The sequence below is a fragment of the Schistocerca nitens genome, chromosome 12 (genome assembly GCF_023898315.1).
Source record: "Schistocerca nitens isolate TAMUIC-IGC-003100 chromosome 12, iqSchNite1.1, whole genome shotgun sequence".
NCBI classification, from domain to species: domain Eukaryota; kingdom Metazoa; phylum Arthropoda; class Insecta; order Orthoptera; family Acrididae; genus Schistocerca; species Schistocerca nitens.
In genome coordinates this window covers 24,133,769-24,160,079 of record NC_064625.1, presented here as the reverse complement: position 1 = coordinate 24,160,079, position 26,311 = coordinate 24,133,769, and the positions used below count along the sequence as shown (strand labels likewise).

Sequence of the window (26,311 nt, the reverse complement as noted above, 5' to 3'; positions counted from 1 at the left end):
GTCACTTAGACCCTAAGAGAAGAAAAATGTACCAGTCACCAGGAAAGAGTTTAATAGACTTTATTGTAACTCTATAGAAAACATTACTTAATCTGCACCCATAATTATCTCATTTTAAAGTGAGTTTATTACTAATGTGCTGTTTCTGTCATTGTATTTCTGTTTGACACAAATAGCCACCATTTTTGGAGTTTGGGAAGCTCAGTTATTCTGAACTTAACAAAATCTGTGTGAAGTACCCAAGAACAGACTTCAAACAGATCAATTGTGGAGGAAAATTAGATTAAATTCAGAAGCATTGTACAATAAGCCTCAGACAAGTACACGCGAGAGAAAGACCGATCACGATACAGAAGCCACATTAGAAAGTTACTACAAAAGCAAAGATAGCTTGACCACACATTAAAGGGACACCAAAACCTAACTGACGAAACCTGGAAGCAAAATCAAACCAAGCAATTTGAGTGAGCTCTAGAGTAAAATTTTCCCAACAAATCTGACTAGAATTACAAAGATTATTCAGTCTTGTGTGAAGATAGTAAGTGGATCAAACAAACTAAAATATTTGGTTGCTCAGATAGAATAATTGCACTGAAGAACACACCAGAATTGCAGGAATTAAAATAAATGGTCACACAATAGCAAACTGACTAAACTTGCTAAACAGTTGAAAGGCACCTGGATCAGATTAGATATCTATGAGATTCAACAGATTATGCGAAAGAACTTTCTCTGCTTCTAGCGGTAGTTGTCATAAGTCACTAGAACAATGAACGGTAGAGAGTGAATGGGAAAAGCGCACCTCATTCCCATTTTTGAGAAGTGTCACTGAACTGTTGCATATAGCTGTTTTAGAATTATGGAACCCATTTTACAGTCATGCACTATGATGTTAGTGAAGAATGAAAATATTATCTATTTTAAAAAAAACCTCAGATTCCACAAACAGTTCTTTCAAAACAAAGGTCACTGTCCACGTCCTCTGGACGAAGGTGCCCAAGTCGATGGCGCATTCCTTGACTTGTGGGAGGCATTGATTTGATTTATTTCGTGTTCCATAGGTCCAACTGTGTTGGATACACAAGGACGTGGAACGAGTCAGTTTTTTACAAATACAATCTGATAATCTTATAGCATATACAGAAATTTGAGTACGTCCAAACTCTGTCTTTAAATATGTCTGCTTGTGAGCTGTCTGCTTGTGCGCGCGCGCATTATGTCAACTTGTATTATATTATATTAAAATACTACAATTTTTTAGTTAAAAATTCATCTTTACTCTAAAAAGCTTTTTCTAGTAGAAATATTTTTAGTCCTTTCTTAAACTTACTATTGTTATGAATCTCTGTCTATTACAGGAGGAAGAGCACTGAACAGTTTTGCTCCAGTGTAGCGGACACCCTTTTGCACCAAGCTCAAATTTCTGAGCTCGCTGTGTATGTCATTCTTCCTCCTTGTGTTATGCTCATGATAATTACTGTTTGGTTGAAATATCTATTTTTACAAACTAAACACATGAGAGAAAAAATATATTGGCATGTAGTTGTGTATATTTTAAGTTTACGAAAACTATTTCTACACGAGTCTCTTGGGCGTAATCCACATAATTCTTAAAAGCTCGCTTCTGTGTAATGAACACTTTCCTTGCTAATTGCTGGTTGCCCCAAAAAATATTTCCGTACTCAATGAGAGAATGAAAATAGCCATAGTATGCCACTTTTGCAGTGTTGGGTTCAACACATGTAGTGACAACCTGTAAAGCATAGGTAGCAGAGCTAAGCCTCTTACAGAGATAAATAATATGTGAAGGCCAGTTCATTTTCTTGTCAATGTGCACTCCAAGAAATTTTGTTGTTTCCATTCTAACTATTGGTTGATTACCACATGTCACACTTATCTCTCTCTCTTTTTCTGTTTTTGTACAGAATTGAATAAAGCTGGTCTTACTGGAATTTAATGAGAGACCATTCACCTTGAACCAATTAACCATATCTGAGAGTATGTGATTAATGAGTTCCTCAAGATTGTTGTCTGTTCTACTGCTCATAAAAATTGTGGTATCAGCAAATAATGTAAATTTACACGGCAGGCTTGTACATGATGGTAGATCATTTATAAAAATCAGGAATAATAGTGGCCAAAGAATTGAGCCCTGGGGCACTCCACATGTAATGGAACTCCACTCAGAATCTGAGGAAGTGTCACATACTCCACCCGAGCTATTCAACACAACTTTTTGTTTTCTGTCTTGGAGGTACGACTGTAGCCAATTGCCTGCAACACCACTTATTCCTACTAATTTTGCTTTTTGCAAGAGAATCTGGTGATCAACACAGTCAAACGCTTTGGATAAATCACAGGAGACACCAAGTGCTAGCATTTTTTCATTAAGAGTTTCTAGGACTTCATTTGCAAGTGCGTAGACTGCATCTTCTGTTGAACGGCCCTTTTGAAAGCCAAACTGGTTCTTACTGAGAACTTCATTCTTAATGAGATGATCAGTAATTCTTACATGTATTAGCTTTTCTAGAATTTTGGAGAAAGCTGTCAGCAAAGAGATAGGTTGATAGTTAGTTAGTTCAGCTTTATCACCCTTTTTGTACAGGGACTTCACAATGGCATACTTAAGTCTACTGGGAACACCTTTCTGAAGGGAAGCATTGAAAATATGACAGAATGTCCCTTATCCACACACAAGAATATTTCAATAAACTACTAGATATATTATCAACCTCTGCAGAGTTCATACTTTTTAGAGACATGATGATTTCTTGAATTTCTTCTACAGTGATAGGATTAAGGTGCATTTCTGAAATTGTGTTTGAATATACTGCTTGACAAAGAGTTACTGCTTCATCAACATTGGGCTTGCAACCAATCTGTTGAGTTACTGATAAGAAGTGTTTATTAAAAATCTCAGCCACCATGTTGGGATTATCTACTAGGGTTCCTTCATACCTGATTTTATTTACATCTTCTTTGCTTGTTGTATCTCTTCCTGTTTCTTTTTTTTACAATGCTCCGAATTGTTTTTATTTTATTATTAGAATTATCTATTTTCTTCTCATAATAAAGGGCTTTTGATTTCCATATTACTTTCTTCAAAATTTTACAGTATAATCTATAGTGTTCCCATTTTTCTACATCTTTACAGAATCTTACTGCAGCATAAGTTTCCCCTTTTGGTTTTACATGACTGTTTTATACCTTTTGTAATCCAAAGCTGGCTTACAGAATTGGAAGCACTGTTTCTGACCCATTTCTTGGGAAATATTTCTTCAAAAAGAGCACAGAATTCATTTATAAAACAGTTAAATTTAGTATCAACATCATCATGGCTATATACTGAAAACCAATCCATTTGCTGCAACCTGTGGTTGAAAGTTCCTTTCGCCTCTTCATTAATTACTCTTATGAATTTTCATTGAGGGAATTCTTTTTTGAACAGATTAACGTCATAAAGAGTGAGAATTTGTCCATCATCTGAAATCCCACTTATAACCTGCCTGACAATATAATTCTGATGTCTACTTACATCTAAAAAAATGTTGTCTATCATAGTTTGGCACTCTGATGTAATTCTTGTTGGGAAGTTTATTACTGATGTCAGATTATGTAAGGTCATCACAATCTCAAAGTCAATTTTATTCTTATTTTCTGTCAAAGTTTATATTGAAATCAGTTCCACACTGTTGTTTAGTGACAACAAACGACCTTAAGCAGTTACAGACCAGATATATGACTAGATTCTGTACTTGAGAGGTATAGCACAATATTTATTCTCCAGAGGACAAAACTGCCAGATTCAAAGGTAATTTCTGGCATACCCTAACAGAGTGTGGAAGGATCAGTTCTATTTACAATATTTTCTCAAAGTTAAGCCATTGTAAGAGCATCATAAAACTTCCACTAAACCTCTGAAGGAAAGATCTTCCAAAGCAACGAAGTATAGTTAACACGGGCTCTAAAATAGATACCTTAAGTGATATAAGCTTTTCATCTTCTATACTGTCAAATGAATCTCTTGTATTGCAAGCTCTTTCCTTTTCATATTTTGAGAGATGATAGTATGGACCAAAACAAGAGAAAAAAATGGTCAGCAAACATGGGCTCTTAAGTGCATGCCTAAAGAACTATGAGCACTTATCTTTGCTATGGTGAAACATCTCTCCAACTGAAGAAAGGTGCTCATAGCTCTTAAGCTTCACATTTCAGAGCCCATGTTTACTACACATTTTGCTTCAAATTTCTCCTGAGACATGCTGCACATAAATAATCCCTCACTGACTAGCAGAGGCACTGAGTTGTCAACAGGCACACCCAAAAGAGAAATAAAACTTACATCTAAATCTACATGATTACTCTGCAATTCTCATTTAAGTGCTTGGCAGAGGGTTCATCGAACCTCAATCATAGTATCTCTCTACCATTCCACTCCCGAACAGCACGTGGGAAAAACGAACACCTAAACATTTCTGTTCGAGCTCTGATTTCTATGTAGGTTGGGCTCAACAAAATATTTTCGCATTCGGAAGAGAAAGTTGGTGACTGAAATTTCGTAAATAGATCTCGCCGCGACGAAAAACGTCTTTGCTCTAATGACTTCCATCCCAACTCGCATATCATATCTGCCACACTCTCTCCCCTATTACGTGATAATGCAAAACGAGCTGCCATTTTTTGCACCCTTTCGATGTCCTCCGTCAATCCCACCTGGTAAGGATCCCACACCGCGCAGCAATATTCTAACAGAGGACGAACGAGTGTAGTGTAAGCTGTCTCTTTAGTGGATTGTAGCATCTTCTAAGTGTCCTACCAATGAAACGCAACCTTTGGCTCGCCTTCCCCACAATATTATCTATGTGGTCTTTCCAACTGAAGTTGTTCGTAATTTTAACACCCAGGTACTTAGTTGAATTGACAGTCTTGAGAATTGTACTATTTATTGAGTAATCGAATTCCAATGGATTTCTTTTGGAACTCATGTTTACTTTCAAAATAAATCCTTTGTCACAAGCTAGGGCCAACCTATTGTGGAATGACAAAACAAATTGTAGAGAAAGAAGATGTCACACTGATAGTCAATGGAAGAATCTTATGGAAACTTAATTCATCCATGAAAGAAGTGACTTGCAAAACACTCGTTCAAGGGATTCGCGACTATTCATCAGCCTAGGACCCTTACAACATCGCATTAACAGAAGAAATAGAAAGATTCGCTTAACAATGGGACATTTCCTCACAGGATTGTTTATTCAGGTTGGGTGAGTTACTCAACAGATTCCAGTGGCAGACACTGCAAGGAGCAGCTGTGCACTACAGAAAGGGTTACTGTTAAAATACTGAGAGTGCACATTCAAAGATGACTCAGGGGACATTAATTACTCTGGTGTTTCTTGTAAAATGACCACAACCAGAAATATCTAAGAAATTACAATTCATATTGGAGTTTATTTATTTATTTATTTATTTATTTATTCATTCCATGTGATCTGATGGTACACAGTGTGTTGCAGATGTCAGAAAATATCAGTTAACATTGTTAACATATATTAACATAGGTCTATAGTATCCTAATGTATTATATTGCTCAATGTTTTCAATTTAACACAAATAACAAGCTTACTGTTCTAAGTATTCATTTACATAGTAAAAACAGTGACAACAAATATGACTTCACGGCTTTGCTAAATTTTATGTTGTCTTCGGTGGTCTTAATACTAGTGGGAAGATTGTTGAACAGTTGGAGACCCTATGTAGAAAGCTCCCTTTTTACACAGTTGAGTGTTTGTACGTATAACACGCAGATTTGTGTTTTTCCTGGTGTTGTGTTCATGTATTTCATTATTTTTTACGACTCTGAGGTCAGTTGGTACTATGTGGTCTCGAGAATGTAGAGGCAAGGCAGTGCAAGGATTTCCAACTTTCTGAAGATGGGTTTGCAGGAGTCTCTGGGTTTGCTCCCAGTAATAATCCTCATTGCTCTCTTCTGGATTCTGAATGTTCTCAGAGCAGTTTGAGAATTTCCCCAGAATATTACACCATATTTTAGGTGGGCTTGTATGTAAGTGTAGTACGCGCTGGTTAATGTTTTCAGGCTAGCACATGTTTTCAGTACACTCAATGCATAACAGCCAGTGCAAATCCTGGCATTTACCTATCCTGTATGTGTATTCCATTTCAGGTTATCTCGAACCCACAGACCCAGGAATTTAAAAACAGTGTCGATATATATTGGCTGGTTATTCACAGTGACAAATGGCTAAGAGGAATTTGCATTTTGTGTTGTGTGAAAGTTCATGCAAGCTGTCTTTTTGGTGTTGATAGTTAATCTGTTGATTTTAGCCCAGTTGCTGAGTTTTTCAGTGGCCAAGTTCACAGCTTTTTGCACAGCCTCTGTATTCTCCCCTTTGAGGAGTACAGTTGTGTCATCAGCAAATATTATTTTGTGTGCATCAACATTCAGGCTCAAGTCATTAATAATATACAGGAGGAAAAGTAGGGGTCCCAATACTGAGCCCTGTGGAACACCTTGCTTTACAGTTTTATTACTTGATAGTATTTCGGTTACCGAGTTGCTTTGTCTATTAGTGTATTTCATGCCGACACTCTGCATCCGATCGGTTATCGACAGTCATTCAGACTTGTTATAAACAACGCATTCAGTGTTCAGTAAAAAGGAGGAAAGGCTGGTTTTCATTTAAATGACATAAAAGCAACTACGTTAAATTTGCTGCCACACGGTTTCAATAACCGAGAATGGCCTGCACTCCACAGCAAAGGTGACAACACTTTGAACAGTGTACTGACCCACGGGCGACGAGCTTCCGGAGCAGTGGGTTGTGCTCATTCTGGCCACAGCCCATCCTGCGGAGGATGGATACGCCCCACGGGGAGTGGGGGCCCTTCCCCAGTAAGCAGATCCCCGTGTCCGACACTGAGGACACCATTAGAGTCCGGAACCACTGCATGAACTCCAGTCCCAGGTGCTGACCCTGCAACAAATTAACACCTGCAGTGGCAAATGGAGGGTGGGAGAGGGAGGTGGGAGAAGGAGGAGGAAGTGGGGGTGGGAGGGAGAGGGGGGGGGAGAGAGAGAGAGATACACACACACACAGAGAGAGAGAGAGAAAGAGAGAGAGAGAGAGAGAGAGAGAGAGAGAGAGAACGCGCAGACAACAAGTTATCTACAATTTATAGAAACCAAAGCCTAAGGCTGTCAAAAGAAAGTAATTAGTGAAAAGGCAGTGTGTTTTAGCCTATTCCCAATATTATTCAATATGTACATAGGGCCAGCACTAAAATAAACCAGAGAGGAATTTCAAAATGGGGAATCACTAAAAAATTTCAGGTTTGCTGAGCATCCAAGCACTTGGGAAAACAGTTGATCGGAATGGATAGTGTCTTGAAAAATAGTTATAAACAAACACCTACAAAAGTAAAACACGGATAACATAATGTAGCCTAATTAAACTAGGCAATGCTGAGGGAAACAGATTAGGAACTTAGACATGACAGACAAATTTTACTATATGGGCAGCAAAGTAACTGAGTTGCAGAACTGTTTTTATAACAGATGTCTTGGACTTTACATGGATCATTTTTACTGTTTGCTTACCTCATGGCTACGCCACAGCATTTATATAGGTCATTTTACTGTTGACTAATCCTCATCACTGTTTCTTTTTTCACACAATATGTTGTTGTTGTCTTCAGTCCTGAGACTGGTTTGATGCAGCTCTTCATGCTACTCTATCCTGAGCAAGATTCTTCAACACCCGGTCCCTACTGCAGCCTACATCCTTCTGAATCTACTTAGTGTATTCATCTCTTGGTCTCCCTCTACAATTTTTAACCTCCACGCTCGCCTCCAATATTAAATTGGTGGTCCCTCGATGTCTCAGAACATGTCCTACCAACCGATCCCTTCTTCTAGTCAAGTTTTGCCACAAACACCTCTTCTCCCCAATTTTATTCAATACCTCCTCATTAGTTATGTGATCTACCCATCTAATCTTCAGCATTCTTCTGTAGCACCACATTTCGAAAGCTTCTATTCTCTTCTTGTCTAAATTATTTATCATCCATGTTTCACTTCCATACATGGCTACACTCCATACAAATACTTTCAGAAACGACTTCCTGACACTTAAATCTATACTCGATGTTAACAAATTTCTCTTCCTCAGAAACGCTTTCCTTGCCATTGACAGCCTACGTTTTATATCCTCTCTACTTCAACCATCATCAGTTATTTTGCTCCCCAAATAGCAAAACTCCTTTACTACTTTAAGTGTCTCATTTCCTAATCTAATTCCCTCAGCATCACCCGATTTAATTCGACTACATTCCATTACCCTTGTTTTGCTTTTGTTGATGTTCATCTTATATCCTCCTTTCAAGACACTGTCCATTCCATTCAACTGCTCTTCCAAGTCCTTTGCTGTCTCTGACAGAATTACAATGTCATCGGCAAACCTCAAAGTTTTTATTTCTTCTCCATGGATTTTAATACCTATGCCAAATTTTTCTTTTGTTTCCTTTACTGCTTGCTCAATATACAGATTGAATAACATTGGGGATAGGCTACAACACTGTCTCACTCCCTTCCCAACCACTGCTTCCCTTTCATGTCGACTCTACTTTTATAACTGCCATCTGGTTTCTGTACAAACTGTAAACAGCCTTTCGCTCTCTGTATTTTACACCTGCCACCTTCAGAATTTGAAAGACAGTATTCCAATCAACATTGTCAAAAGCTTTCTCTAAGTCTACAAATGCTAGAAACGTAGGTTTGCCTTTCCTTAATCTTTCTTCTAAGATAAGTCGTAGGGTCAGTATTGCCTCACGTGTTCCAACATTTCTAAGGAATCCAAACTCATCTTCCCCGAGGTTGGCTTCTATCAGTATTTCCCTTCATCTGTAAAGAATTCGCGTTAGTATTTTGCAGCTGTGACTTATTAAACTGATAATTCGGTAATTTTCACATCTGTCAATACCTGCTTTCTTTGGGACTGGAATTATTATATTCTTCTTGAAGTCTTAGGGAATTTCGCCTGTCTCATACATCTTGCTCACCAGATGGTAGAGTTTTGTCAGGACTGGCTCTCCCAAGGTTGTCAGTAGTTCCAATGGAACGTTGTCTACTCCCGGGGCCTTGTTTCGACTCAGGTCTTTCAGTGCTCTGTCAAACTCTTCACACACTATCATATCTCCCATTTCATCTTCATCTACCTCCTCTTCCATTTCCCTTATATTGTTCTCAAGTACATCGCCCTTGTATAGACCCTCTATATACTCCTTCCACCTTTCTGCTTTCCCTTCTTTGCTTAGAACTGGGTTTCCATCAAAGCTTTTGATATTCACACAAGTGGGTCTCCTTTCTCCAAAGGTCTCTTTAATTTTCCTGTAGGCAGTATCTATCGTACCCCTAGTGAGATAAGCCTCTACATCCTTACATTTGTCCTCTAGCCATCCCTGCTTAGCCATTTTGCACTTCCTGTTGATATCATTTTTGAGACGTTTGTATTCCTTTTTGTCTGCTTCATTTACTGCATTTTTATATTTTATTCTTTCATCAATTAAATTCAATATTTCTTGTGTTACCCAAGGATTTCTACTAGCCCTCGTCTTTTTACCTACTTGATCCTCTGCCGCCTCCACTACTTCATCCCTCAAAGCTACCCATTCTTCTTCTACTGTATTTCTTTCCCCCATTCCTGTCAATTGTTCCCTTATGCTCTCCCTGAAACTCTGTACAACCTCTGGTTCTTTCAGTTTATCCAGGTCCCATCTCCGTAAGTTCCCACCTTTTTGCAGTTTCTTCAGTTTTAATCTACAGGTCATAACCAATAGATTGTGGTCAGAGTTCACATCTGCTCCTGGAAATGTCTTACAATTTAAAACCTGGTTCCTAAATCTCTGTCTTACCATTATGTAATCTATCTGATACCTTTTAGTATCTCCAGGCTTCTTCCATGTATACAACCGTCTTTTATGATTCTTGAATCAAGTGCTAGCTATGATTAAGTTGTGCTCTGTGCAAAATTCTACCAGGCGGCTTCCTCTTTCATTTCTTAGCCCCAATCCATATTCACCTACTACGTTTCCTTCTCTCCCTTTTCCTACTACCGAATTCCAGTCACCCATGACTACTAAATTTTTGTCACCCTTCACTATCTGAATAATTTCTTTTATTTCATAATACATTTCTTCAATTTCTTCATCATCTGCAGAGCTAGTCGGCATATAAACTTGTACTACTGTAGTAGGTGTGGGCTTCGTATCTATCTTGGCCACAATAATGCGTTCACTATGCTGTTTGTAGTAGCTTACCCGCATTCCTATTTTCCTATTCATTATTAAACCTACTCCTGCATTACCCCTAATTGATTTTGTGTTTATAACCCTGTAGTCACCTTACCAGAAGTCTTGTTCCTCCTGCCACCGAACTTCACTAATTCCCACTATATCTAACTTTAACCTATCCATTTCCCTTTTTAAATTTTCTAACCTACCTGCCCGATTAAGTGATCTGACATTCCACGCTCCAATCTGTAGAATGGCAGTTTTCTTTCTCCTGATAATGACATCCTCTTGAGTAGTCCCCACCCGGAGATCCGAATGGGGGACTATTTTACCTCCGGAATATTTTACCCAAGAGGACGCCATCATCATTTAATCATACAGTAAAGCTGCATGCCCTCGGGAAAAATTACGGCCGTAGTTTCCCCTTGCTTTCAGCCGTTCGCAGTTCCAGAACAGCAAGGCCATTTTGAATAGTGTTACAAGGCTAGATCAGTCAATCATCCAGACTGTTGCCCTTGCAACTACTGAAAAGGCTGCTGCCCCTCTTCAGGAACCACACGTTTGTCTGGCCTCTCAACAGATACCCCTCCGTTGTGGTTGCACCTACGGTACGGTTATCTGTATCGTTGAGGCACGCAAGCCTCCCCACAAACGGCAAGGTACATGGTTCATGGGGGCAGGACACAATATGTTGCTACACTATATGTAGCAAGTTTATTTTATATTTCCATTGTATGTAATTTTTTGTGTTTCTTTTGCTGTGCATTTGACTTTCATGTACTGGCTGTAATATATCCTGGGAAAAACAAATATGTGGTGAGTGAAGAAGGACTATATAACTTTGATATGATATAGAAACTTATTGAGATAACTTACAGAATTTGTAGATGTGTCATTTTGTAGCAAACCACCTCAAGTTTGATTTACGTAGTGCACCACTACCCTATTCCACCACTAGTTCGAGGTTTCCATGACAATTGCTACCCAGTAGATTGGCCACGAAGGGCCAGTTGCATTGCCACCTCGCTCCCCTGACTCGACACCACTTTATTTCTTTCTCTGGTGTTTCATTGAAGACCAGACGTATGTTCCTCCCCTACCAAACAATTTAGCTGACATGACAAATCAGATCTAAGCAACCACTGCCAATTTTCTCCTATGTGTGTGGGAAGAAATTGGTTACCAATGGGACGTCTGGTGCATGAGAAATGATAATCGCATTGAACCAAAATGACAGTTGACACTTCTATGTGAAATTTGAGGTTGCTTGCTACAAAACAGCATCTACCAATTCTTTAAGTTCTCAATAAATTTCTGTATCTTTCCAAAGGTGTAAAGTCCTTTTTGACTTACCCTGTATTTTAACTTGTAATATAAACGCGGGCATCAGGTGGTCTTTTCTGAAAATATTTGACAGGAGTAGTTTTGTACGGAAACAAAACATTGACGACAGGCAGTTGTGATATCCCTGGCTGTTGCCGCCAGTATTTTACCTTGCTAAAAGCTCACCTTGATGCACTTGATACACGTGAAGTAGTTAACATGTGGTGCAAAAGTGGAGTGAGGTACAAGCAGCAGATGGTACAGTACGTACCATTCCCTTGGCAGAGTCCACCAATTTACTGAACTTGCTTCTGACTGGTCGGCACATTCGAGTGTTAGGCATCAAAATGCTTAACTCCTCTTATTAATTATTTATATACTTTTCATTGTATTTAACCCAGTTTTCAGTATGACACTCTCTCAGGGTTACCTTACAAGCCCACTGTTTTTTTTTTATTAAATTTCACAAACTCTGAGAAACATAATAGTAACAATATTGCAACCGAAGTGCTTCGGACAGCTTCGGGTCGTTTTGGCGTGCCTGGGAGGTGAAGTACTTCGGCTGCGCTAGTCAGACTGCTTTGGGCGTTATGAAGATCTAGTCATGCAAAACTATTTCGGGTGTTCATTAGAGCCAGACGTGTATCTCTGTTTCAGAAGGACATGTCATACTCTGTATCTGAAGTTGTCAGAAAAATTACCGTACTATTAAGAAAGCTATGGTGAGCATTGTAGAAGATAGTGTAAAAAGTGATATTTTAAAATATAAACAAACAAGACACATTAATGAGAGCTGTCACCTACCACCATTGTCCCTACTACAGATCTTGCCCTCTGTAGCTACAGAGACTAACCTGGGCAAGTGGCATCCACCAAAAAGGCGCGCGCACACACACAGGTTCAAGTTCGAGACAATAGCATAGCAGCCTCCACTGAAGAAGATACCATGACCAACGAGCTGTCTTCTGCACTGAAGACACAACTTCAGAATACGATAGGTTGGTGGAAAGAATGGTTAGGGACTCTTATTCAAACTCTACAGATCTCTCTAGCTTCAAGATCTGACTTCCAACACGTCAATGTGTATTTTATACAATTCAGACGAGGAGAATAGAAGCTTTAGAAACGTTGCGCTATAGAAGAAGGCTGAGGATTAGATGGACAGGCTACACAATTAACAAACGGGCTACACAATTAACAAACGGGCTACACAATTAACAAACGGGCTACACAATTAACAAACGGGCTACACAATTAACAAACGGGCTACACAATTAACAAACGGGCTACACAATTAACAAACGGGCTACACAATTAACAAACGGGCTACACAATTAACAAACAGGCTACACAATTAACAAACAGGCTACACAATTAACAAACAGGCTACACAATTAACAAACAGGCTACACAATTAACAAACAGGCTACACAATTAACAAACAGGCTACACAATTAACAAACAGGCTACACAATTAACAAACAGGCTACACAATTAACAAACAGGCTACACAATTAACAAACAGGCTACACAATTAACAAACAGGCTACACAATTAACAAACAGGCTACACAATTAACAAACAGGCTACACAATTAACAAACAGGCTACACAATTAACAAACAGGCTACACAATTAACAAACAGGCTACACAATTAACAAACAGGCTACACAATTAACAAACAGGCTACACAATTAACAAACAGGCTACACAATTAACAAACAGGCTACATTTATGAGGGCATCAGGAAGCTTGTACAATGATGAACCTAATGCATCAAACACAAGGAGATTATGTCAAAAAATGATGTTCTTAAAGTTTTCTATTTTATTACAATGAAAGTTTATAACTACTTTGTGGATAATAATTGACTTATCCTCAAACTTTTGTTGCTCTCTTCCAAAGGAGATGATTTATTTCACTAACTGATTAAGAGAGTAGGGAATGTAACCCCCCCCCGTAAAACCTGTCCCATGTACCCTCCCACCACCACCTACTCAAGTCCTGTAACCCGGAAGGTGTATTCGATCAAAGGCAGAGCCACGTGTGAAAGCACCCACGTGATTTACCAACTGACCTGCCTACACTGTGAAGCTTTCTATGTGGGAATGACCAGCAACAAACTGTCCATTCGCATGAATGGACACAGGCAGACAGTGTTTATTGGTAATGAGGATCACCCTGTGGCTAAACATGCCTTGGTGCACGGCCAGCACATCTTGGCACAGTGTTACACCGTCCGGGTTATCTGGATACTTTCCACTGACACCAACCTATTCGAACTCCGGAGATGGGAACTTGCCCCTCAATATATCCTCTCTTCCCGTTACCCACCAGGCCTCAACCTCCACTAATTTCAAGTTGCCGCCGCTCATACCTCACCTGTCATTCAATAACATCTTTGCCTCTGCACTTCCGCCTTGACTGACATCTCTGCCAAACTCTTTGCCTTTACACATCTGCTTGTGTCTGCATATGTGCAGATGTTTGTGTGCGTGTGCGCTCGCTCTTTCCCCCCAAGGTAAGTCTTTCCACTCCCGGGATTGGAATGACAGATTATCCTCTCCCTTAAAACCCACATCATTTCGTCTTTCCCTCTCCTTCCCTCTTTCCTGATGAAGCAACCGTGGGTTGGGAAAGCTTGAAATTTTTATGTGTATGTGTGTTATTGTCTCTATCAACTTACCAATGCTTTCGTTTGGTAAGTTACAGAATCTTTGTTTTTAGATATGTTTTTCCCACATGGAATGTTTCCCTTTATTATATTCACATATTATTTAGTTATATCAAAAAAATTTTACACCTAAATCCAAGAAAACTTGTTGGTTTGTTTTAGGGCACAAAAACGAGTAGGGTCATATGCGTCCATGTCAAAACTGTAAAACACGAAGACAAAGAGGAGTTAAAAATGACTAGAAGTCAATCACAATCGACTGAAGATAAAACAGCAAGAAAGAGGGATGTGGAGAAAGGTCTATAAAATATGCCATAGAGAAACAGAGGTCCAGAACTAAAATTTAAATGGCCTTCACCATACTGCTATGACGAATAAAAAGTAAAACACAGTTGACAGCCTGCGCCTCGTTCGCTAAAACGATCAATAACACAGACAGCAAACACAAACGAGAACCTAAGCGGTTAAAAAATGGGCATTCCATCAGGAAATGGTGGACTGTCAAAAGTTGGGTGCAATGTGCACAAAGTGGTGGCGGAGCACCACTTAAATGGCGATAGCTAAAGACAGTGCCGAATATGCAACCCAGTTAAAATAACGATCTCACAGCAAGAGGGCTGAGAGGAGGTTGTCCAAGCCACCAGGAGAGGCTTGGTAATCTGGAGCTCGTTCCCACGAAGGGACGATCAGTAGTGATGCCAAAGTGACACCACCCGCTGACAGATGCCAAGACAGATGATCAGAGTAAATGTACGAACTAGCAGGCTGAGGCAGCAGTGTCAGCAGTCTTGTTTTCAGTCAGATCTATGTGACCAGGAAACCATATAAACACAACAGTGGCTCCACCAAGAGTGAGCAAGCGACAGCTTCCTTGGACCCATTGCACTAAGGGATGGGCAGTGTACAGCACACAGAGGCTTTGAAGGGCACCAAGTGTCTGAGCAGACGACTCAGTTGAGAAGCCTGTGTTTTTGGATGTACTGCGTGGCCCGATACAGGGCGAAGAACTCTGCTGTAAATACTGAGCAGTGTTTCGGAAGCCAATACCAAAAAATATTTGTGCCAATGATGAAGGCACACCGACACCACGCCCAGTCTGTGAGACATCAGTGTACACAAAGGTACTGTAACAAGGTTCCGTGCGAAGGTCGTGAAACTGAAGGCAATAGGGCGAGGCTGGAGTAGTGTCCGGAGGAAGGAAATGAAGGGAAGGTGAACACAGGTTGCCGCACGAAGCCAAGGTGGTGAAGGGTTCACACCCACGAGGAAAGTTGCATGATGTGTGAAGTTAAGCTGTTGGAACAAGAGCCAAAAGCGAACTCCACAAGGTAACGGAAGAAGAACACGCCCCATACTGGCGATCGAAAGAGTCAACGAAGGAGGAGGCATAGGATGGACAGTCACGCATGCCAGACAACATGCATATGCGCTGAGGAGAAAGTCACGGCAGTAGGACAGCAGTAGTTCGCCAGCTTCTGCATACAGACTCAACGGGGCTAGTGTAAAATGAACCTGTGGCCAAATGGATGGTGGATAGCACTGAAAAGGTAAGAGGGATGGATGTGCATACGCACAAACGAACACCCATAGTGTAGTTTCGAGAGGACAAGAAACAGTACAAACGGAGGAGGGTGGTTCTATCTGCTCCCCAGGAAGTACCATTGAGGACACGCAGGACATTCGTGGACCACAAACAGCAGGCTGCCAGGTAAGATACGTGTGAGGACCGAGGAAATTTTCTATCGTGAAGGAGCCCCAGGAATTTCATAGTTTCAACGAACGGAAGAGCAACAGGCCCAACATGTAAATATGGTGAAAGAAACCAACTGCACCATTAGAAATTCATACATTTTTGTCAGTGCAACACCTGAAATTCATTGTCTATGCTCCACGAGTAAAGATGTTGGAGACATTGCTGAAGACACCGCTCAATGAGACAGGTCCGTAGAGAATTGCAATAGATGGCAATATCATGAACGGAAAGGGAGCTGGAAACAACGCTCAGGGCAAGCACAACATTTTCCTGGATAAAGGTGTCCCACAAGGCAGAATCCACACATAACTGGAAAACTCACTTTCTTAAAAATTTCTGAAGGAAATGTGGCATGCAGCCTCTGAAGCCCCAGGGGTAGAGTGTACGAAGGATACAGTCCTCCGGCAGGTGTTGCAGCCTTTCTCTAAATCTAAAAACGTGGCCACAGTCTGGGATTTCCACAGAAAACCATTCATGATGTGTGTGGACAAAGTGACGAGACGGTCAACTGCAGAACGGCACATTCAAAATCTATAATGTGCAGTGGTTGGTAAATTGTGAGTCTCTAGCCACCATACCAGCTGGGCATGAATCATACTTTCAGTCACCTTGCAAACACAGCTAGTGAGAGAAATGGGGCTGTAGCTGGAATTAAGGTGTTCGTCCTTACCGGTCTTAGGTATAGGTATGACAGTAGCTTCACACCAGCATCAAGGAAACGTACCATTTGACTAGATGCGGTTGTAAATGTGAAGCAGAAAGTGCTTTCCCACTACACAAAGGTGCTGCAAAATGGACCAGGAGAAAATTTGAGAGCTTAAAGTGGTTGTGAGGATGCAATTTTGATTCCCGAAGGTACGGAACAGATGGACGCTGCGATTCTAAGAGCAGCCACAAATCCCCTTTGTCAGATCGAAGACTGACAATGCTCCGTCAGAGGAGAGTCTCGACGAGGAAAAAATGAAGGGTGTCACCTCAGCGGCTGCCGAGTGCCCGCCTTTGAAGACTCGCTGCTACAGGGCACAGAGGCAGGAGGATCCTGCTCCACGAGGTCTACAGAAGTGTCGTCATACTACTCCTGTCGGCCTGCAGAGTCCAGGGCAGAAAAATGGTCAGTGGTGGGCGGCAGTGACACGGAGTCAGCCAGGCAAGGGTATCACGTGGTGACACTGTCGAAGATTATTTCCGACTCGGCGAAGGAGAAGAATGTTTGCCTTTTTTGACTTCTTGGAGCCTTTCTGGTTGGCAGAGGAAGACCTAGATGTTTGGTGGCTGGAGGGACATAGGAAGTCTTCACAGGAATATTTCTTCTGTCCTTTCCAGCCTTCTGGTTGTGTAGCAAGTGACTTCACCCCAAGAGGCGAAACTTTGGTGGTATGTTGCACAGTTTTAGGAGGAGACGGGGCACTACCATGATGCTGGGCAACTTCACAACTGCAGTGCTAAATTTGAGGTCGCACATCCGTGTGACCGTGTGCTTCGTGGAGTGAGATATAGCAAGAACAGTACTGTAGGTACTTGCAAGGGACCAGGGAAATCAATTTGTCCTTCACCTGCATCTCCTGGACAGCCCATTCATTAAGATACGTGGAACAATCACGGGAGTAGGTGGCACGGTCAACATGGAAGTTGATACAGAATGGGGGAGGAGGCGGCAGACACTCGGCCACACGATCATCCCTACGACATGTTACGCATGTGGCCGAGTGTCAACAGGACTAGTGTGATTGTAACGAAGACACTGGTAGCAGAGCATCTGGTTTGGAATGTATGGTCCGACTGTGATAACTTCGTAACCTGCTTTGATCTTGCACGAAAGGACCACTCTGTCCGAAGTGAGAAAGAATGTGGGGGCACTAAGGAGGCATCTATGTACTTTTTGTATCACTTGTGAACTGCTACGACATCCTGATCAAAGAGATACTTTTGGATTTCTGCCTCAGTCAGACCATCGAGCAGCCTACTGTAAATACCATTACGGGAAGAGAGTGGCATTCGACAGGCCTCGACACGAACGGGATAGCCGTGGAGGGGAGAAGCTGCGAGCAGCTGTCTCGCTTGAGAATCAGTAGTAGTCTCCAAAAGCAGAGTGCTTCAGTGTAAACATGAGGAACCGTGGTGCAGCTCATTTCGTTTACATTTTGTAGCTGTTGCCTCGAAGACGATTGGCTCCTCGTGAGACAATCCCCACGATTGCCGGCATCTCAGACAGTGCGCTCCTTCCAACTGGGGGCCCCCCTTCAGAAGGGGGTGCACCGACCTTAGGTGATTGTTCACACCTCCCAAACACCTGACACAGGGACCGATCAACAATTTGAAAAGGTAGCAGCTCAGAGGATCACCTCTCCCTGGGACTGGCCTGTACTGGGGGTACACGTGAACCCTACCTGTCGACTCGGGGCTGGGAATTACGCGTTACCCAGTCATCTGTTACATGTCAGATGCAAGTGCCAGCCTTCAGGAGCACACTCTGAGGAAGAAAGAGAGAAACCTTGAACACTGAAGTGGAGGAAGAATAGGAGAAGGTGAATGAAGAAAGGAAAAAAGAATGAAAAACACTGGAGAGTATTCTGATACTGCCTACCAAAAATGCAGAATACATTTCCGAAAACAGCCCAGACGTGTTCACCAAGAGAGGGAAAAAAGAACAGCAAAAGGATAGACATGCAGCACGGAAGAGAAAAGATGCTGCAAAGAGTGGGTCACCACGGTAGCCATGCACAAACCTACTGAAGATCGGCCAGCACCCTAGGGGGTAAATTGGTATTTTACTTGTCATATATAAAGACGTGTGTTATGGGATAAAAGTTTCTATGGAGATATCACAACAAGAATGCAAAAAGCATTATTAACAAAAACCTTTAACTCCAGCTACCAGAATCACTTTTTGGCAAGAAATACATCCAAGAAGCACCACAATTCTATGGCCTTAGTGTGAGTAGCATAGAAGGTGTTGCAATTTTGAACACTAGGAATCTTTTTTATTTCAGTTAAGGTGTTTGTGTTGATCACAAAAAATTGCCCTAGAAGTTGGGCAATTATAGAATACACTGAGCACCTCACAAACGGTTCACCTCGTACTTAAAGAATAGACGCAAAAGGTCATTCTCCACAGTAATGAGAATGGCTATGATGTGGGGCCCAAGTGGGGCCTAGTTAAATGTGGGGTGCCACAGTGATCAGTGCTGGGGTCACTCTTGTTCCTTACTTTATAGTATTAGAGGGGATTCTAAAATATTTGTATCTGCTGATGTCACTAGCTTGGTAGCAAAGTACTGTATGCTGTGTGCAACACTGCCACTATTTCAAGAAGTAAGTTCGTGGCTGGTAAAAAATAAACTAATGCTAAATCACAGTGAGACTCATTTTTTACAGCTTGTAGCACAGAATTCAACAAAACCTAATGTTTTAATCACACAGAATGGGCAGACGAGTAGAGAGACCAAACAGTTTACATTTCTAGGCGTTCAGATACAACCTCTGACAAACTTCGGTAAAGTCAGAATAGTCAATCAAGCAACACTGGCAAATAACAATGCTACACTCGCATCGTGGCCGGTGTCGACAAACTGTCCCCGTCGTAGTTCAGTTGAGCATCACGTTTGTTCCACGTTAGACCTGTTCGACAAAGTGCTCGTTTAGTGTGTCGGTTCTGAACTGAGAACAGGACAGTGAACGAGCGAAGGATCGATTCAAATTTTTGTTTTAAGCTTGGCAAGACAGTGAAAGACGGGCTCGTACGTGAGGAGTGTGTACGAGCGGTTCGCCCATTTTCGAGGACACCAGGAAAGTGTTTCTGACAATCCCCGTAGTGGACAACCGCCGACCGCCGTCAGTGACAAAAACGTAGACAGTGAGGACAATCACAAATGATTGTCAATTAACTGTGCGCAAAATAGCAGATGAACTGCACACGAACCACGAATCTGTGTGACAAATCATTATTCGTGAGTTACGGAAGAGGAAAACATTTTGTTTTGTGCCACATCACTTGACTGATGATCAGAAGCAGGCACGTTTAGAGGCTTCACAGGATTTTGTCGAAGCGGTGTACGTGACACTAAATTTTTTGAACTCTGTTGTCACTGAGGATGAAACTTTGTGTCTCCAGTATGACCCTGAAACAAAACAGCAAAGCTAGGAGTGGCATTCTCCAGTGTCACCTCGTCACAAAAAGGTCAGAGACAAAAAATCGTGCACCAAAATGATGTTCATTAACTTTTTTGAAAGTCAAGGCATTATCCACAAGGAATTTCTACCTGAAGGAACGACGAACGCTGTGCGGTATGTTGAAACTTTGACCTGCATCGTTCAACATCTGTGCACGTTGCAACCCCAGTATGCACAACAAGGCTCCTGTTTTTTGTTCACGACAATGCTCGCCCACACACAGCCAATATTGTCAAACAGTTCCTGGCAAAAAATGGAGTGGTGTAACTTGAACATTCACCGTACTCGCCGGCTCTCAATTCTGCAGCCTTCTTCCTATTCCCTCAACTCAAACCTGCTTTGAAATGAAAAAGATTTGACAATACTCTGACATCCAACGAAATGTGACGTGGCTTTTGAACACCATCCCAAAGGAAGACTCTGTGCAAAGTTTTCAGGACATGTACCGCAGAGCTCAGCGTTGCATAGTTATGGGAGGTGACTATTTCAAAGAACAGTAAGGTATCTTTAGTTCACAGTTCATCTACGTCAATGTTACAGAACTATTCACCGAACTTTATTGTCAGAGGTTGTATATAGTAGTAAACTGTTTTAGACAGCCCATGTCCAGGATCTTGTCCAAAGACTTAATTTTTTTCTATTAGAACAGTATCTGTAGTGAGTGATAATTCAACATGAAAGTAGTCTACTTTATTTTAATTCGCTTATGACATGTGGTGTTATATTTTGGGTAACTCATCCCACTCTCAAAGGGTATTTTTGGCTCAGAAACAGGCAGTTCGGGCAAAGAGTGATGTAAGTTCTTTAACCTCTTGTCGACCCCTCTTCATTAGTCTGGATGTTCTGACATTGGCCTCCCCCTTCCTTCTATAATGTTTCCTGTTAACGATATTAGCCTACTCTCATGAATTAGCAGCTTTCACTGAGTTAATACTAGGCAGAAATCCAATCTGCATTTGGATCGAACTTCCTCGACTCTTGTGCAGAAAGGTGTGCAGTATTCTGCTGCATGCATTTTCAATAAGCTATCACAAGTATTCAGAAAGCTCAGCAGTAATCCATGCACATTCAGATCCAAACTAAAGTTTCCTTATGGGTCACCCCTATTTTGTTAAGGAGTTCCTTGAAAAATTACAGTAATTCCTATGTTACGTTGTTGGTTGTATTTATACGAACTTATAGCTTGTCATCTTTTTAGGATTCATACACATTTTATCTATTATTATTTTGTCTTATTATAACACATACTGGTGTGTTCCACAGCCATGGAGATTTCTGCCTCAGTTTGGTCCTACAGAAATTTATGTGTAAGATTAAAAAAAATCAAATTTGTGAATAATGTAAAAATTCAAATAAAAAAATCTGTGCAGATCTTACAGTCTTGCGTCATGCATTTTCGGAAATGATTCCAACTTTTAAGTGTTTTTCTCTCTTTGTACAGTGGCGTTTTTAGCAAACGTTTTCGACGTGTGGGTTTCTGTTTGTTTTGTTGACTTCAGTGTAATATATAAAAAAACACACACAACTTAGTTATCAATTGTTAGATGTAGTCAGTGGCGAAATTTGGGAGAACTTGTATTTACAGTTCTTTTACGGTACATTTGTCTAGACTTTGCGTAGACTACACAAATGGATCAAAGAAAACTAAATACAAGTTTTTTCCAAATTTCACCACTAATAACAAATAAAAATCGATAACTAACTATAAATTGTGCTTTTTTATATATTGCAGGGAAGTCAACAAAACAAAGCAATCCTCACACATCGAAAGCATTACGTAAAATGGGAATCATTTCATGAAATTCATAATGTGAAATAGGAATAAAAGAAAATCTTGACTAGTAACAGGTAAGTTTCTTATAAACAAATCCATTGTTTTTACAGTCCCAGGCTTTCACAAAACTATTTATAATGCACAAAAACAGGTTAAGCTGCCCAAATACTGAGAGGCTGGGATGGTTCATGCCCCCACACAGCTCTTCACCCTTTGGTGCTCTGTATGAGTGCCAGGTCACTTCCTCCTCCTACCCCCTCCCCAATCTGACAATTTGATGTTAACACTCTCTACAGGAATACTGTGCAAGGGCCCTCCTGGAGACTTACCGGTAGCACGTCATCATTATCATCGTCCACGTCATCGTTGGCTGGCCGATCCAGCAGTAGCTGTTCCAGCCACGTCACTTGGCTGTAGAAAATCATCTCCGGGGACATCAGTGGCAGTAACTGTGGAAGAAGAGCTTTTTAACGTGTGGTAGTACAGTGGGCTCCCAACTCTCCAGGTCAATGCAAACCCGAGATTTTGAAGATAACCAAAAAAACAGACAATCCGAAACATTTTTTACCAGAAATTGCTATTTACTGTGTTAAAAAGTGCTTCACTTCACATTTCAAAATCTACTGCATCATGGGCACAGTAATTGCCCAAAGCCAACAATTTATTTATAAAACTACACTTTAATCTGACTATTTTGTATCTATTTCTTTCAGTTAACTTTCAGGTCCTACGAAGTGTGATCAAAAAGTGACGGGAATTTTTGTTTTTCTTAAAACTTTTTATTTATCCATCAAAATCAACTCTGCCCCCTTCAAACTTACTTACACCCCACCCCCCTCCCCCAGATATAACACTTGTGCCAGCACTTTTCCCAATCTTGGAAGCACTTCTGGAACTTACTTTTCATTATGGTGTTCAGGACCTTCAGTGATTCTGTTTTTATCATCAATGGTGGCAAACGATGTCATTCCATGGTTCTGTTCAGCCCTGGGAATAGAAAGAAGTCAAAAGAGCTGTGTCTGCTGAATACAGTGGCTGAGGCAATGTAACATTTTTGTTTTTTGCCAAAAAATCAAACAAGCATTGAGGTGTGAGCAGGAGCATTATTGTGATCAATTTTCCAACTGGTTTTGGTATAATCCTGGTCTTTTTCTGCAAATTGCTTCAAGCAAATGGCACATAACTTCCAGTCAGTATTCCCTACTGACCGTATGATAAGTCAGGAACTCAGGATGCACTATCCCAGTGTAATTTCCAAAAACAGTGAGAAAGACCTTCCAATGTGACCACATTTGCCACATTTTTTTCAGCCTAGGCTCTTCATGCAGTTTCCACTGGGACAACTGGGCCTCTGTTTCGACATCAAACCCATAAACTCATGTTTCATCACCTGTTATAACATCCTTCAGAAGTTCTGGATCATTGTCTACTGCATTCAGCGACTCCTGGGGGATGTCTATACGACATCGATTTGGTCAAAATTCAACAATTTTGGAACAAACTTTGTAGCTACAACTTTGTAGCTACATGTTTAATGCTCAAAACACCCAGGGGGGAAAAAAATAAAAAAAAATAAAAAAAATATGCTTGGCATGTGCCAAAGGATACACCATCATCAGCCACACCTCTGATAATAATTTAGTGGTTTTCCAGAACCATTTTCTTTACTGCTCCCACATTGGCATCAGTAACTGACATGCCAGGGCATCCAGAGCAGTCATCGTCCAACTTCTCAACCCTCTGTGAAATTTTTATACCACTTGTAAACTCTTCAGTTACTCACAGCAGATCCGCCAAAAGCAGTCTTTGATCAGTCTTTTTCAAATGTAAAAATTCACTTAGCTCCATAAAACACACACAACTTTTTCAACTGTCAACAATAAACTAAATATTCAAAACAGCTGAAAATGCAAACATACATCAGGGACACATGTACGAACAAGATAAAGTTTTCAAAATCAGATTACAAAGCACACTTTACTTTTTGATCACACCTCGTACATGTTCAATTTTTTGTTTCTCTTTTTCACTTACGCTCTTCCTGCCTTCTGAACAGCCTCATTTTTACAGAAAATCAAAACATCGGTATAGGCCCCTTAAACAATAGGCTGACGAATTTCAGAGCCTCGGTGTCCACGATATTGGGTTCTACGATTGCCTTGCCTTTGCTATCTTCTATCGACTATCTGATATTTTTACCACTAGTGTTCACCCATAAGAGGCCCAAATGTAAAAGCAGAATGGTATTTAGGTTTACCAATACTTTGACAAGGAAAAGCCTACAATGAGCACGGATAAAAATATACTATTGAAAATGCACTATGGGACAACATAGATATGAATCAAGAGACTGCTACTAGTCACATAAAGGTAGTGTTGAGAGGCAGAGAGGCACTTTAAAACTGGACCAAATCTACAGGAGGAATTTTTCCCACTAGCTTAGTCTATTTTTAAATGTTCTTTTCAGTCCTCTATGCAGTGACACGTCACTGTGGTGAGTAGTAACCTATCCTAGTTGATATTATTGTTAAATAAAAACATAAATAAGTGAAAAGTTTTTTAATGAAATCAGATTCAGCAGTGAGAAAAAATCTGATCTACCAAAGGCAATAAATTATATTTAAAAACAAAGATGATGTGACTTACCATATCAAAGGCAATAAATTGTTTTAAATGTTAGGGACCTACAACAAAAACAAGATATAAAGGATAAAGTAATGGACTCTATTGTTGCATTCTATTCGTTGTTTAATGTGTTCGCATGTAAATCAAATATGAACAGGATTTCCGCTCATGAGCATATACTGATGGTAGGACTGTGCCCACACTTCTGGTATGCTTAAAGGGGGAGACAGTCTGATAGAGGGGTAAGAGCCAGCCATTCCACACTCCCTAACCAATTCATTGGTAGCACTCACTCACACTGTCTGAACAATAGATGCACCAGTCCATTATACAATGCATAATTACATCATTTCTTCCTCATGAAGAAGCTCTAGTGACAAAAATTTTTCTAAGATTGACTGCACTGTTTGGAGGCCAAACTTGTCAAGGACTCGTCTTTGCCTGGCAAGAATCGTTCAAGGGGTAAAAAATGAGCAGAAAAACAGGAACACAATCAACATCCTCGGACTGACATTACAATTGAAAACATTAACAAAATTCTACACATCTTCAAAGGTGACCAACTTTAAACAGTATAATAAATTGCAGAACAAGCTGGAATAAGTTGTGGGAGCTGTCAATTATCAAAAATGACCTGAAGTTTCATTAAGTGTGTGTCAGATGTGTCTCTCACCTTTCAATCACAGATTGAAAGATGATACACTTTGATGTCTTTCAGAGGCTTACAGCAAGTTTTAAGAAAGAATGTAATGTATTTTTGAATTGTGACGTTCATCTGGGACAAAACATGGGTTCACCACAACAGTCCCAAGTCAAAACAAGGCAGTACAGAGTAGCAGAGAAAAAGGGAGACAGCCTCAGCGAACACCAAGAGTCGACTGACAGCTGGCGAGGTCATTCAGGCTATCTTCTCTGACCAATGAGGTATTTTGCTGACAGATTTATTGCACGAGTGACACACACTCAATGCTGCTTACTGCTGCAAGCTGTTGAATGAGGTGAGGGCTGCATATCATCACAAAAGATTGGACTGACTGATTCCAGATGCCATTCTCCTCCACAACTATGTAGGCCCCTCCTGACGCTCTAATAGTCTAAAAACTTGGAATGCACTGGCTTTAACTTAACCATCCTCCCAACAGTATGGACTATAATTTTCTTGTGTTTCTGCTGCTAAAAGCAGCTCCACAAGAGCAACAAATTGGAAATGATGAAGGCACAGGGGGATTTAGGTGTAATTGACTTGATGCAACCAGCTTCATCCTACGATGCTCGGATAAAAAATCTTTCTTCTTGTTGGAAATTATAAGTCAGGGAACTACACTGAGGTGACTAAAGTCACGGGATAGCTATATTCATGTACACAGGTCGTGGTAATACGAGTACATGTGGTATAAAATGACAGTGCATTGGCAGAACTGTCATTTGCACTCAGGCGATGCGCTTGAAAAGGTTTCAGACACGATTATGGGCGGACAACGAGAATTAACAGACTTTGAACACGAATGGTCGCTGGGACTAGACAGATGGAACATTCCATTTCAGACGTCGTTAAGGAATTTAATATTCCGAGATCTGCAGTGTCAGAGTGTGCCAATATACCAAATTTATTTCAGGCATTATCTCTGCCACAGATAATGCAGCGACCAAAGGCCTTCACTTAACACTTTCGCTGCGACTGATG

At 40.8% G+C, this 26,311-nt stretch overlaps 1 protein-coding gene across 1 annotated transcript in view; it reads right to left on the bottom strand.

Annotated features, from left to right (window-relative positions):
* Positions 1-26,311, bottom strand: part of LOC126215273 (uncharacterized) — a 96,664-nt gene that overhangs the window by 27,564 nt on the left and 42,789 nt on the right. The window contains exons 7-8 of the mRNA XM_049941960.1: positions 22,332-22,451; positions 6,811-6,995 (exon numbers count right to left, since the gene is read on the bottom strand). Of these exons, the coding sequence (XP_049797917.1) occupies positions 6,811-6,995; positions 22,332-22,451 (305 nt within the window). The remainder of the gene's footprint in view (positions 1-6,810; positions 6,996-22,331; positions 22,452-26,311) is intronic.